General features: G+C 37.4%; 1 protein-coding gene and 1 long non-coding RNA gene across 12 annotated transcripts in view; one reads left to right on the top strand and one right to left on the bottom strand.

Moving 5' to 3' along the window:
- Window positions 1-15439, top strand: part of LOC119851238 (myelin basic protein) — a 184321-nt gene that overhangs the window by 145496 nt on the left and 23386 nt on the right. For all 8 annotated transcript variants that reach the window (XM_038390772.2, XM_038390774.2, XM_038390769.2 and 5 more), the window contains exon 4: window positions 4873-5303. In XM_038390772.2, the coding sequence (XP_038246700.1) occupies window positions 4873-5303 (431 nt within the window). The remainder of the gene's footprint in view (window positions 1-4872; window positions 5304-15439) is intronic.
- The window catches only part of LOC119851239, a 35084-nt gene continuing 21520 nt past the window's right edge, over window positions 1876-15439 (bottom strand). For all 4 annotated transcript variants that reach the window (XR_006278955.1, XR_006278956.1, XR_006278957.1 and 1 more), the window contains 4 exons: window positions 10218-10340; window positions 7249-7382; window positions 4478-4537; window positions 1876-1980 (listed from right to left, as the gene is read on the bottom strand). This is a non-coding gene — a long non-coding RNA (uncharacterized LOC119851239). The remainder of the gene's footprint in view (window positions 1981-4477; window positions 4538-7248; window positions 7383-10217; window positions 10341-15439) is intronic.

Here is a 15439-nt window from a genome sequence, read left to right as displayed (position 1 = left end):
AAGGGACCATGCATAATTGCAGTGTTTTTTTGAGTACAGGGACTTCTCCCAGCTAGCACCTCGATCAGTTCAGAACAGAAGCACGAAGGATGTGGGACTTTGCCTGCTGTAAAGTAGGTTGTGGTGCACCCTTTCTGGGACGTAGCAGTGAGTGTGCTCTGGCTAGGGTAGGTGTTCTGTGCCATCTCCAAGAAGAGGGCTCTAGCAAAAAGCCACAAGAGATCCCTTGTTACGCTGAGGGATGACCTATGACTGTCCACAGATAAGAGAAATATAATCCACAATAATAAATATAATTATTATATTATAATCATCTTGCTGGGCCTGTCTGTGAAATTTGATGAGCAGTGTTATGTCAGAGAAGCTGTAGCGCTGAACAGAAATGGCTTGGACCAGCTGTGGCCCTTGCATATGACTGCCCTCAAGGCTGGGTGTGAAAGCAACTGTTCCCCCTCATCTACATAATAATCTCATAAGCCTCAGTCATCTCCCCCTTATTATTCAGTACTTCGGGATGAAGGGCTGGTGAGCCTAGCAGTATGCAGGGGGCACCAGCTCTGTGTTTAATAAACAACACACTTTTAGGGCTTAGCCAAAGTCAACAGCAGTCTAAGAACTTGAGGTAACGCTGGCAGAGAGAAATGCTTTGAAGAACTTGCCTTGATATTCACACTACTGATATACCTGGCCATAGAGCTAAAAGAATGCAGAAAATTTTTCAGTTCCAATGCTTTTCATGAGAATTTTGAATTGTTAGAAGAATTTGACTATTCTATAAGCTGGTTAAATAAGATTTTTGATAAACGTTTTGCACTTTTGAGAAGCCAAAGTGTTTGATGTTCTCCACTCAGCACTGTTTGCAAGATCAGGCCTTCTGATGCCAGTAGTATATAGAAATTGCAATATTACTTCCCTATTTCTCAAGTCTTTGCAGAAATAGTCATGAAAGGGCTAGATAGAGAGAAGAGAACAAATGTGAAGTTTATAATAATGCATCCATCAGCCTGAGCAGCATAATTAAACTGACCTAACCCCAGTGTAGACAGTGCTAGGCTGCTGGAAGAATACATCCATTGACCGACTGCTTTTTGGGATTCTCCAAGCAGTGTACGTAGCGTCTACATTGAAGCGCTGCAGTGGCAGTTGTAGCACTTCAGTGCAGACAAGCCCTTAGATCACAAGCTTAGCCATACAATAGGTAAACATTTGGGTTCTGACAATCATTCTCTTCCTTAGGAATTAAATGGAGATGTCAGATCAAATGCCTGTTTGAGTGTAATTAATGTTTCATGATCAGTTCCCATGATTAAGGCTAAAACTTTGTCATGGATATTTTTAGTGACAACATTATAAATGCTGGATGCAAAGCAGGGTTTGGAGTGGAGGCTGACAGCTTGCGACCCCCTGAGGTGTTTGGAAGATGTATAAATTAGCAGAATGCTGTATTTTTACAAGTCAGGATTCCTCTGGGAATTGCTGCCTTTTTAAAAAAAACTGTTCAGAATTCTCCATTTCTGGACATGCTGGAATTCCTATGGCTTTCTCCCTCTTATTTTGGGAGTCGACACAACTGGCTCACAACCTTTCAGGAGTGTTCAGCATACATTTCCTCAGCTCCACTGGCCCTTGCTGAGATGTGCAGGACCATAGTCCCACCTCCTTTCTACTGCTTTTGGGGTGGTTGCCTACTAGGGCACTGAATGGAGGATGCAGGGGGAAAAGGGGCTCCTTATGCCCATCTCCCTTCCGTAGCCAGGCCCGATATTTTCTTTAAAGTAAAGTAGGTATTGTAATATTCTTGGGATAAAGTCTATGGAGTGCTCCATGCCATAGTTATAGCCAAAATTACCGTATCTTGCAAAAGGATTTTTTTCTCAAAGATTAGGCTCCTTTTTTCCTACGCAATAGATATTAAGTTACTACAGCAAGGAAAATCTTCTCTCTTTCACTACTGTAAGTGGCACATACCATTTCCCTCACCTGAAGGGAAAAAAGGAAAATAAGTGTTATAGTCGGTTGAATTCATGATGGAATGTTTTTCTTTATAAAGAAAGTTAAAAATTTTAATGATCTAATAAACCAATACTGAAATGCAGTTTGGCAGACATTTTATTAGTAATTCCATAGATCATACCTTATATTAAGTAGTTCTGTCATTAATATACATATGTCTCATATACATATATATATATACATACACACACACACACTTTGGGAAAGGAATTCATGGCTACAGGTGATTTAATATTGTTCAAGTATAGTCTTTTCCGTTGTACATTTTTGCTGAATATTAAATGGGGTTTTAACCCAGTAAAAATGTAAAGGAAAAATTAAATGCATGCTTTCATTGCTAAACTAAATCATAAGAAAAGATTTACATTTTATAGCTCACTGCTTATGTGTTGAGAGAAGCTACTTTTATGGCACAAATGCCCTTCTTTGTTTCTTACAAATAACTGTATTCAGTGACACAAAGCACAACTGTTATAAAAGTATTAGTATGCAGATGCTCTGCTGTGTTGTTAATGCATTTAATTAAATACAATATCACTATTGTTTTTCTCCTTAATTGAATTTGTATGATGGTATAGAATTTAAACCAGCATTAAATAATTAAAATTAGTTATTGTTTGTTGCTCCCAAAACCACTGTAACCTGCTTCACCATCAGGAAAGCTATGGTGATAAACTAACAAAATCTGGTAAAGTTTTGATCCTTCAGGACACCAATGTGTAAGTACCTTGGGAATATTCAGCATAAAAAGAAATACACCGCAGAAAGCAAAAGAACATAGCTGCAATATTTTTAATAAACAGCTTTCTTTTTTCAGTTCAGAAAGCCTTAATTGATAATTGCATCCTTGAAGACAATTCTTAAAAAAGATTAAGTGGAGGGAAGAACTGAACTTCCTTTTTAGCTAGTTGACACATCTTCAATTCAGGTCATAACCAAAATTGCATGCCTTACACGAACACACATTAGCTTTCTCCAGGAAGTTAAACTGTAGCTGATTTACTAATTCATACTTGTCAGGTTATAATTTGTTGTAGGTCTGTATTTGCAGATTAATTCCGTCATCCAGCTAAAATTCATCTGCTTGGAGTAATTTTACTGCCCAGTGTTTGCAATATGATCAGTTGTGGCCTTGTTCTCAGTCTATCCCTCTTAAAACTACTTTAATAAACTTTTTTTTAATAAAAGAAAGTTAACCCCAAATTACTCTTCTTTTCAGCAGTTCAGTGCTATGTAAATAATAAAGGGCTGGGTCGAATCAGCAAAGGACAAGCACTGAGAAAGCACACATCATGGCATAGTCAGATCCAGATCGCTTCTCCGTGCAATAACTATCAAATCAAATTGTGGAATTTCATGAGGTAATCAACAGAAATCACAAACACCATATGCCCAGTTATTTCTGATCCTACTGAAGTCAGTGGAAGTTTTGTCAATGACTTGGGTCTATTTCATCATCCTGATCCCAGATGAATAATCACTTCTAATAATAAGGTTTCTTTGCAATCAATCAGGAGACTCATTTACTTCATGCATTTTTTTTTTTTTTTAAAGTCCACTGTGGCTGACTGCTGAAGAACTCTCCCAAGTTACCAATTTACTACTACTCTTCATTGGAAATTTGCTTGATTTTGCAGTACATAGTCTACACCAACTCACAATCTGCCAACAAAAGTGGGAGCTACTCTCTGTAAGGATTGCAGAATTGGGTTGAGAATCCCAGCATGGGTAGACAGACTTGAGCTAGTACACTAAAAATAGCAGTGTGGACATTATGGCACTGCTGGAGCTTGGAACTGGGAAGGTCAGCCAGGGTGGCTTGGCTCAGGTAGCCAGCCTGAGCTGCCATCAGGGCTGCAACTCTGAGCCTACCCATGCTGGAAATCCTATTTCCCAGCTGTAGTGTAGACATTCCCTCTGACTTCCAAATAGCTTACTGAAGCACATTAGAATGTAACCCAACTTAGAAAAGTTGGCATGAGTGTAATGTTTGTCATTGTACTAAACAGCAACAGGCTGGGCCCTTCACTGAGGGTGTATGTGAGGAAAAAGGAAGGTAAGGTGTTTCTTACAAGCAGACCTGTAAGTATAACTAACATCAGAGATAAGACTATGTGGATGACAATATGATTATCTAAAGTGAAGACCTGTTTGAAGAGGGGATTGGGGAATGCAATTTGTGGTTTTTACATTTGGAAGAAACTGGGGAACAAATTAGGCAAAGAGATTTTTAAAAAATAATAGTAATGTAGCTCAGATTCAATTGGGATTTGTACAGTAAAGAATTCTAATAGACTCAAACCAGTGGGAGTTCCATCCTGTACAACATAGAGCTCAGAGTTAGAAAAGTTGTAATGTCATGCAAAGAGGGGTTGAAGTGGAAATACAGCCCAAACCTTTTTATGGTCATGTACAGTAGTCTTTAGAAATAGTGAGAAGAGTGGTCAATATAAAAAATTCTCACCTCTTACATCAGGTACTGAGATGGCCATTGGAGACATTGATAATAAAACAGAGTGATCACCTACAACAAACATTGAAATGATTTGATAGGCTATAATTGCAATCATTTACAACAAACTTCATCTATTTTTATTAACCCATTTCCAAACATATTGACCAGCATTCTAATTTTAAAACCTAAAAGAAGTTATGTAGTCCCAGTGCAAGTTAAATGTGAGAACACAGTTCAGTTGCAAGACAGATGAATTCTCTGAAAGGCATTTGGAGAGAGAGAGAGAACATATTCTATGGTTTTGCATGAAAAAACTAACTCAAGGCAAGTGAAAGAAAGCAGCATTGTTCCAGTGCTCTGTTTTTCATAGGCCTGTATTCATATCTCATTCTTGTTGTTTATAGGAGAGGCAGATGTGAACCAGAACAATGGGACCTCCACTAAGAGCACAGCGGTGACAGACTCCAAGGGCACAGCAGACTCAAAGAATGCCTGGAAGGAGGCCAACCCAGCTGACACAGTTGGTCGCCCCCACTTGATCCGCCTCTTTTCCCGAGATGCCCCAGGAAGGGAGGACAACACCTTCAAAGATCGGCCCTCAGAGTCAGACGAGCTACAGACCATTCAAGAGGACAGTGCTGCAACTTCAGAGAACTCGGATTTGATGGCTTCACAGAAACGCTCCTCTTTCCGGCACGGATCAAAAATGGCAACTGCAAGCACCATAGACCATGCTAGACATGGATCTCCAAGGCACAGAGACTCGGGTCTACTTGACTCGCTGGGCAGATTCTTTGGAGGTGAAAAACAAGTTCCCAGGAGGGGCTCGGGCAAGGTGAGCTCTGAGGAATAGAACAGCTACAGCAACATAAAATACAAATTAAAAAAGGGTGGGAGAAAAGAGAGGTGAACTAGGTAACCACCATAGAGCAAGAGTTGATTTAACGAACAGGAAGGTATTGCCGGTGTCAGATATGTTTGGCTTCAGTAAGAAATACAAAAGCATAGCACTAGAAAATGTTATGAGCTTGCGACAGAGCACGTTTATCAGTTTTTGGCAGAACCACTCTTCCAGTGTCTGGAAATCAAAGAATATTTATAAATCAGGGTGTGGCTCTGGAGACATTTCCGAGATACTTGTGAACATTTTATAAGTGGTGTAGTATTGGAATATTGAACAATTTAGGGCGAAGCTTGAGGCTGCTTTTGCTTTTTCTGTCAGGACCATTTTGTGTCAAATGTTTCTCAAAACTAACAAGCACAGAAGCACGAAACAATCTTATGACAATTCTGCACTAGTATAGGGGATGGACTTGAAAATGTGTCTTTTTCCTTCTCTAATTTGAATGAGGGATTCTTTTGTTGGAGTCTGCCTCACCAGCCTGTATTATAAAATCAGTACAACTTTGTAAGACATGTGAATGTGGTTGCTGTTGGGATACCTCGCCAGAAATTCTTCTGAAACGTGAACTTACTATGGTCAAGCTATTTGATCCTGATTGCATAGGAGGGAGGAATAAATCACAATTGTACCTACAAACATTTGTGGATTAAATACCAGAACTTCTATGACCTCTGAGTGTTAACAATTATTAAAAGAAAACATCTCAAATGTGATTAAATAAAAAAAAACCTCACTCATGCAGGAAACAGAGGTGCTGAGAGATGTAAAAAGTAGTGTACTAATCCTGGAATGGGCAGGAGTATATACAGTTTTATAAGGGTGCTGATATTTCCTTAAAGCTTTGGTTCCTTGAACTGTTGTTTCTGAGCTTAAACTTACTGATCAGTTACATTCACACAGCAACAGACTGTCTTCATTTGTGTTTGTGTGTGGGGGGGGGGGGGTTGCTACAGTAATCCAGAGTGGGTACTTTGCTTTAAGAAAATATCACAGTGGCGGATAGCTGAAGAAATGAAGTTCATCCCTATGTGCCATGTAGTACAAAAAATACTCACTTTGGGGGCAGTTTCTTATAATCCTCTTCCCTCAATGAAAATTTTTGATGCTCCCACCTGTCAGTTTATTTGCACACACGTTAAATTGGCTAATAAACTAAACAGCTGTAATCCCATTTTGTTGTGCAGAACACTTGAGAATTTGACCATAATAAAATCATACTCAAACATTATTGTGATTTGATATCAGACATACTTGCAAGCTCCTACTGTACATGTGAAGTATAGCTTGTATTAATTTTCATTAGCAATATAGCCTAGTGTGACAGACACTGGACTGGGAGTCAGGTTCTATTCTTGGATCTACCATTGACTTTCTGGGTGATAGTAGGTGAGTGATTTAACATCTCTGTTCCTCCATCTGTAAATGGGGAATTATAATGTTTGCCCACCTATGAAAAGCTCTGTAAGGGCAAAACATTACAATGTTGTTTGTGCAACAGCTAATGATATGCAGTGAGCAGCCACTGTCTCGAAGAGGGGGAAATTCTTTTCTTCGAATCCCTTGGCTTTTCTTGCTATCATTGCAACAGGCATAAGTCACTCCTGATATTGATGGTGATTTGAATTGTATTCTTGAATGTGGTTGGCTAGCTTCAACTCTTGCTATTAATGTGTAATTACAGCATTGAGTTATCTAAAAACCAGTATATAAATCTCTTTATAGATCACTGTAAAATAGTGTTAGAATCTGCACGCAGAAAAAATAAAGAGGCAGGTATTTTTTGTGTAGCAATAAAAATGAAATCAATTTTCAGTGGTGGTGGTAGTGATCTAAATTGGGGATTCCTGTATTTACCAATCATTGTGACTCAATTTACCTTGAAGGGTCAGTATGTAGTCATGTACTAACAAAAGGGAAGGTACTTCCATTGTCATCTTGGTTGATCTTCAGTGCTCTGTCAAATTAAGGGCAGGAATGACTGGAGTAGAAAATTTCAACAGCAAACAGTACCTGCAGAGCAAAACAAAGCTTTCTGCATGAGTCCAAACAATTTTTAAGCCAGGAATAAAACTCATTTTTTTAAACAACTGCTTTAAATGTTTTAAAGGGCTGCCTTACAGAGTTAAACAGGTATCTTGGCCAAAGTCAGTGATGATTTTTGAACTAGCAACACTGACTTCTAGTCCAAAGCATCTCATTGTTGTTCCCAGAAACAATACCACCAATGAATAAAAACATATCTTAGGAATCCACTCCAAGAATCAACAAGTTTTGTCCCTTTTGTTTCAATTAATGTTTCATGAAGCTTAAAATTAGTGTCATACAGTCATCTTGAATAGTTTAGGTGTCAGGAAAGGTTTGTGCTCCATATATTTGTGTATAAATAAGAGCAAATCTAGATATCTGATATTCTCATTTGTACTTAAAGCAAAAGAAATTAACTGCTGAATTATACAGAATGGTAGAAAAGAAATGAGTGACCCTGAAAGCATTTTAAAAAAAATCCAAAAAGAACTCAGGCGGTTTTCCAGCTTTGCTGCACACACAGTTCAATAGATGGCTTTGGTGCATAAGATATTGCAGAAAATGCTTTCTAGAGTGAATTACAAAGGGAAATACAATGTATTTTCGGGGCTGTGTTTGTTGCTTGAATTAGTTTTGTAACTAGTGTGCAGTTTTGAGTTTAAGAGTTACTCTGCTGATGCCTTTCTTGTGGTCTCTCCCCAACTATTTCCATCCCATGCACCGCTAGGAGCATATATCTAAACTGCCCACACCAGTAAATACTGGAATGTAGAGAAAACACTTGTTCTTTGTGCAGACTGAGAGCTGACATTCAGATTATAAATTCCTCATGAAAGCATATTCCTCTTACACCCATGGGTGAAAAGTACATTAGTTAATAATGTTCTCTATTGTTTAAAAAAAGGTGGGGTGGGAACAAAAAAAATCTGTTTTGTGGCCTCCAGGGAGCAAGTTCTCCTTTACCCTGGAATTTTGGAGCTGTGTTAGGGAAGGTGGGAGTTCTGGGGGAGTAAAATGAAAATAGACCCTCTAGTATATAGAGAGAGATTGTCTCCTTTCAAAGGCAACAGCTGCATTTGCCATTTTTTTCTTCCTTCTACCAAGATTTTTGATAACTGAACCATATCAATCACACACACAACATGAGTTTTGTATTTAAGTAAAAATAATTCTAATGAAGCCATTGTTATGTAATCATATAGGGCTTGAGTCTGCCATGTTTATGGCAGAATCAGCCTCACTCCCCCTAGTAGTGATAATAAGTAAGGATGACAGAATCAAGCCCTTACACAATTGTGGTACAAATGTACTCAAGGTTTTTCCCAATGCAAGACAAAGTTTCTTTGCGGTGTTAGTGGTAGCTAGTAGTAGTGTTTCCTTTTTAATCTCTATAGAATTTAACAGGGCAAATTTCAAGTTTTAAAACTGATTAAAAAAATTTGAAACTGTCAGGATGATCAGATCTGTCCAATCCCCATTTAAAATTTGTTTTTTCAAAAAACTAAATTAGTAAATTACATCATCAGAATTTTTATTTCTTGATTTAATTGCGAAGTTACTTTTGTTTTCTACCAAATCTTGGATTGTGATACAGTAACTTTTATACCCCAAACTTTAACATTATGTGCTAGCGTAGTAAACTTGAACTAGGTTTGTATAGTATGGTGGAACATATGAAAAACACTTTAAATAATAACTCAAGGGCCAGACTTGATTACTAATACAGACTTTGGCATTTCAAAACCATTTTTATCTCCTGTTTGCATTACTGCTCAGTAAGTACACATTTTTACATTCACACTTTCTCATGTGCTATCTGCATAGGGCCCCCCTCCTACATTTCTTACACAGCCAAAGGAAGTTACGGGGGTGTAAAGAATACAGCATCAGGACATAGGATTTCCTTTCCCAACGTGTGAAGCACGTACAAAGAGTATTTATTACATTGAGCTCATCGATAAATTGGGTAAAATGGTGGTTTTAATACTGCAAACAGAATGTTTGTTCACCAAGGAATGCCCAGCAGAACTCTTCAAATAATAAATGTACATAAATTTGCTAGAATCACAGCTATTTCATGGTTTTTTATATCCTTTTAATCCATATCTCAATGTGTAAACCCCACTCCACTGTCTCTTTTGTCAAGATTCTAACGCAATACACCCAGTGCCCTGAGGGTCTGAAAAAATATCAGTTGAGTCTATTCTTGTTATGACAATGAGCAACAGACTTTCAAAGTATAGGAAAGTCTCAGATTGTAATTATTTACTGTGACCTTTCTTCTTTTAATTCTTAGATGTCTTGGGTGGAAAAAATCCTCTTGTTGTGTTATCCACTGTTTTTGTACACTTACCTAACGTATAAATGATGGGCTTGTGTTTAAAAAAAAAGAAAAGTATTTGATGTATTCAATTATACTAACTTTATGGTGGCTGTAATATAATTTGATTTTGTTTTCATCTTTTGCTTTATATGTGCTTCAACATTTATATTCATTTATTAAAATCACAGATATGGTGTACTAATTCCTTAGTTTGTTTTTAACTATCTTATTGTATTAACAGTGCAGCTAGTGCCTTTTTATATTTACTCATTATACATTGTGATACATGTGAAATGGTTGCCAACATCAGGGGACAGAAAAAGATAGATTCACCAACTTCCAACAGTGAAAACTCATTAATGAGAGAGGCTGAATGTTAGATTTAACTGAGCTCAAGGAAAAAATCAGTGTGTTGACAAGAATGAATTAGGAATGTGTAAGTTGTTGGTGAATATCATGGGACTATTGATATTCAAGAAGTCATACTCCCGATTTACCTCAGTGAGAGCAGGATTGGGTCCTTATTCGGTAAAGACTGCCATCTCAGCACACTGGAGTGGTTGTTGAGAGAGTTGGAGACACTCTTGATGTAACATTCCATTATTACAGAGTTCTCTCTCCTTCGAAAATATTAAAATACAGTGAATATATACTCAGCAAAGGAACACAAAGAATGATCTACAGTGAATAAATGCATGATATCTGGGCTGCCACTTCAATTTAGGGTTTCATCTCGTATAATTTTGGTGCCAGCACCATTTCAGATTTGCTCTGTAGTTGTCTGGTCTGTATTTTTATATTGCAAGTCAGAGGAAATTCTCATTATCGTGTATTAAATTACACAAAACAAATACATATTGATGGCAACTACTGCAAATTACCAGGCAAGGGAAAAGATAATATGTGGCATTGTACAAAAATGCAGCACAAGCGAACAAGTAAGGAGAGCGGGTGGGAGCATTCCGGTTCTATGACAACTGCATTTTGTTTGTGCATATGAACAAACTGACCTGTATTACTAGAAATTGCCATTTAGAAACCAGATTAAGGGGGGGGTGTTGAAAATCTAGAATTGTTTGAACAGATAATTTTGAAAACATGAAGTGACAGGCTGCAAGAGTCCATTTGGCTGTACACACCTTTTACATTTGATCTGAACCTGTGCTTCTTGCTCTGTGAATTGTTTCCTTTTTCTCTGAAGCTCAGCAATGTATGCCATAAGCTATTCTTTGACTGATACAGTTCTGCCTGAACAACCATTATACTCTTCAAAATATTTTAAGATCTGGCTCCCTTTGTCTTGAGCCCTTTGCCAGTATAAGGACCTTTTTTCTTCTTCATCACATCCCTCCAGAAGACTACATCCTCTCATATGAATCTATTCTAAAAAAGAATAAACTGTTCCATCAGATACTAACAGAGGTGAAGACTTTTACTTGGTCACTCCTGTTGTCAGATCAATGTGATAGGGTATTCGGTAGAGGGCCTCTGGAACTCATTCTGATGACTTGCCAAATGCTGGGCCTGTCCAACTTCAGGAAGGAAAGCAAGACTTATCTGTTTGACCAGGCCTGTCACCCAGCAAAGCATGAGGATATATCTATTTTATTTTGCTATGATATACCCAGCATTTGAGGCATTTGTATTTAAATAAATACACAGAACCCTCCCCAGAGCAACAGTAACCTTCCTATAGAGTGAACAAACTATATACACAAATGGTGAATATCACCCTGTGTAGAGGACTTGGGCACAAAATAATCCAACTCAAGATCAAATGGTGAAATTTACGTGATACAAAAGCCTTCTCTACACTGGGGTGAATTTCAGCCACTATGCACTAGACGGCATCATCCCGTACATTCTTTGCTCCTTAATGCAGCCATAAATTTGCCCTGTTGTTGTGTGGACTAGATTAGATTGTCTTAAATTGTATTTTCTACTCACTTGCCTGTATCTGACTATAACAGTTCTTCATTATTTGCTATATCCCCAATTTTTATAATCAAAGATTCTTCTCTCAAATGCCACAGCACCTTCCATCCTAGGATCTCAAAGTGCTTTACAGATAATAACCTTACCCACAGCACTCTCGTGAGGTAGATATTATTAACCCATGGAGAAAACTCAGAGGTTAAATGACTTGGCCAAGGTCACTCCACAAGCCTGCAATAGTAAGAAATCCATTCCAGGTTTCCTGCCCTTTAGTAACATGATTGTAGGTATCATTTAGCAAAGTTTTCTGGCTTTCATTTGACGTTTTTTTTTATGCACTGTTTTATATAACTATGACATTTCAGACCTTAATCAGCCTCTGATAATACCCACTCTCCAGCTAGAAATACTGCTTTTTAGAACTACTAATTTCATATTTGAGCTATTGAGATCAATTTTCTATCCAATAATCTTTTTTCCTTTAACTCTTTTACCAGGACCTCCATACTGTTGCAAATTTTCTCCGTCCAAGCAATCTGACAATGACCATGAAATACACTGTTACATTCTGCAGAGAGACACAGAATGCTTGATCCCTAACTGTTTAACAAACACCTTCTCCCTAGTTCCCCTCTTTCATTTACAGCTGGCAAAATACCTTTAGGCACCAATATTCTTCATGCCCCTAAAACCACATTGCTAGTAGAAAACAAGCTTGGGTGAAACCAACAGTGCCTAGCACAATGGGACTTCAATCTCAGTTGGGGTCTCTAGATGCTACTTTAATATAAAGAAGAAAACTCCTATCAGCTTTTCTTGCAGGATATACACAACTCTAAACAGACTTTCACTATGAGATTCTCTAGCCCCTTATCCATGACTCATTTTCACTTATAAGATTAGTTGAAAATGAGTCCTGGGAAGTTGTAGCTGACAAGTTTCTATATTACAATAAAATCTCTTGCTCAGAATTTAAGCCCAATTCAGGTTCTTTATTTAAACTGGTGACAGCAGAGATGTTATTAAGAGAGCATCCTTGGATCTATTTGGCAAAACAAAACAAATGAGTTACTCATTAAACTGACAGTTGCAGGGTATTGGGGAGCTCAGGGGGTTAGTAACAGAGCATTTCACTTCTAAATTGTTAGGTCATACCCACCCGAGGGACTTTTTACTGCAAGGTTCTCAGCTCCCTCAACGTCAGTGGGAGCAGAGGGTGCTCAGTCATTCATAGAAGATTAAGACCAACTTAAATAACAGCAAATAATTGTTATCTATTTGGAAGCCCATATAAAATGAACTGGACAATTCAGTCCCTCATGGGCATGTATCTTCATCACAAATTGAGTCCTTTTCCAGCAGATTATTTTTTAAAGGAAAACATAACACCAGTAAAATGGTTTTAAAGCAATTTCCTCTGAAAAGGACCCTGTCATGCAAATTTGGCCTGAAGTAAAAAAGTTATTTAAAAACTTACAGCCAATTAAAAAGAACAAGAACAGTCCTGGAAATCTTTCAATTCCAAAGTAACCTTTTTCTTCAGTGTTCAAAGCTCATGCTAATGATACTGTGCTAATGCATGAGAGCTATAACGTGAAATTTCCTGGAAACTGACTATAATCTACAGTTCACAGATTCCAAGGCCAGAAGGGACCATTGTAATCATCTAGTCTTACCTCCTCTAAAACACAGGCCATAGAACTTCCCCCAAATAATCCCCAGAATAGATCTTTCAGAAAAACATCCAGTCTTCATTTAAAAATTGTCAGTGATAGAGAATCCACCACAACTCTTGGTACATTGTTTCAGTGGTTAATTACCCTCATTGTTAAAATGCACACCTGTTTGAATCTGTCCAGCTTCAACTTTGAGCCATTGGATTATATTATATTATTATAATTATATTATTATATTATTATATTTCTCTGCTAGATCAAAGAGCCCATTATCAAATATTTGTACTCCATTTGGAACTTATACACTGTAATCAATGAACACTTAACCTTCTCTTTGTTATGCTAAATAGATTGAGCTCCTTGAGACTATCACTACAAGGCATGTTCTCTAATCCTTTAATCATTCTCCTGGTTCTTCTCTCAACCCTCTCCAGTTTATCAATGTCCTTGAATTGTGGACACCAATGGTGGACACTACTCCAGCAGCAGTCACACCAATGCCAAATACAGAGGTAACCCAACCTCTCTACTTCTATTCAAGATTCCCCTGTTTATGCATCCAAGGCCTGCATTAGCTCTTTTGGCCACAGTATTGCACAGGGAGCATACATTCAACTGATTATACATCACAACCCCCAGTGTTTTTTTCATTATTACTGCTTCCCAGGATACAGTTCCTCTATCCTGTAAGTATGGCCTGCATTCTGTGTTCATAGATGTATACATTTAACAGTATTAAAACACACATTGTTTGTTTCCACCCACCTCAAATGAAAATAACTAGTTCATTTTCATCCTCTACTTGGAGGAACTCAAAGTAAACAATGGCATAAATTGTGAAAAGTAAATTAGATTTTTAAAATGATTTCAATTTTCCTCATCTAAAGTCCACATGTGTTATTTATAACAAAGTTTAAAGATTGTTTTAAAATTAATTTAAGCCTAATATTCAAATTATTATTGCCACTAATACATTTTAAATATTTACTGATAATTAGGGCTTTGATGCTACATTTACTTGCCATTATTTATTTATTACGTTTTTATAGGAACAATCCTGTTACGGTAAGATTTTCAAATGGCAGTTAGCTCCCATTAAAAGTTTGTGTGTTTGAAAATATACTTTGTTGAATTGCATGAGTAGGCATTGCAGGATTTAGCATAATGTTTGTACCAAGGGAAGTCAGACAAGTATTTTGTGGGATACGTTTTAGTACCACCACTACTTATATGCCTGCTACTGATTATGATCAAACCACAAAAGGATGACAAGTACTAGTAAGCGTAGTATTGGTTTCTCGGTGAAGTGTTGAATAAGACAGTGAAATGGATGTGATATGTACACCAACAGATTATGGTTTATAAATCAGCATAAATGGAGAGCTGTTTTATGCAAATATTAAATTAAGCACCCATTTCACCTGATAATCCTACTGTCTGTCATGGCAGAGTATAAATAATAAATTAGAAACTTCCTCACTTTGCCCAAAAAACCAATGCGATTGAATGGGGATGAAATCTTGATTCATAGTACTTTGTTGAAAAGTGGGCTTTGCTGTTTCTCGAAGACAGTCCCTGAAGCATGTTAATGTGGGCAGTGTCAATAAATAAGTTACACGATGGAGGTAAATTTTTAGCACAGGGAGTAAACATAATGGTAAAACTGCTGTTAATAATTAAAGTGCTTGTCTGTCAATTTCCCTCTACAACAAACTCAAGGTTATTTCTTTGTCTGACTTAGAGCCCAATTATACAAGATTGAGAGGCCAATATTCATGAAATTTAAATGAAACAGTGGCAGAATGCAACTTTGCTGTCTGACACAAAAAGGATATTTTAATGCTCAAATCTGCACGTGTAATTTTATTCATGAGAGTAGTTCCACCCAAGATGATGATTACAGTTATGGCTATGGACTAACCAACATCATTGGTGGCTTATGAGTTACATATCAAACTCATTGCTAATAAATCCAAGGGGAAAAAAAGACATTTTAACAAATCCTCAAAGTATGGGAGGCAAAGGTTTAAAAACAAAACACCAAACCAGGTACATATTTTATACTGGCAATTTTACCTGCAGTAAGAAACATCAAAATCTGAACTATT

This window comes from Dermochelys coriacea, chromosome 2, assembly GCF_009764565.3.
Source record: "Dermochelys coriacea isolate rDerCor1 chromosome 2, rDerCor1.pri.v4, whole genome shotgun sequence".
NCBI lineage: Eukaryota > Metazoa > Chordata > Testudines > Dermochelyidae > Dermochelys > Dermochelys coriacea.
This window is presented reverse-complemented; position numbering and strand designations above follow the sequence as displayed.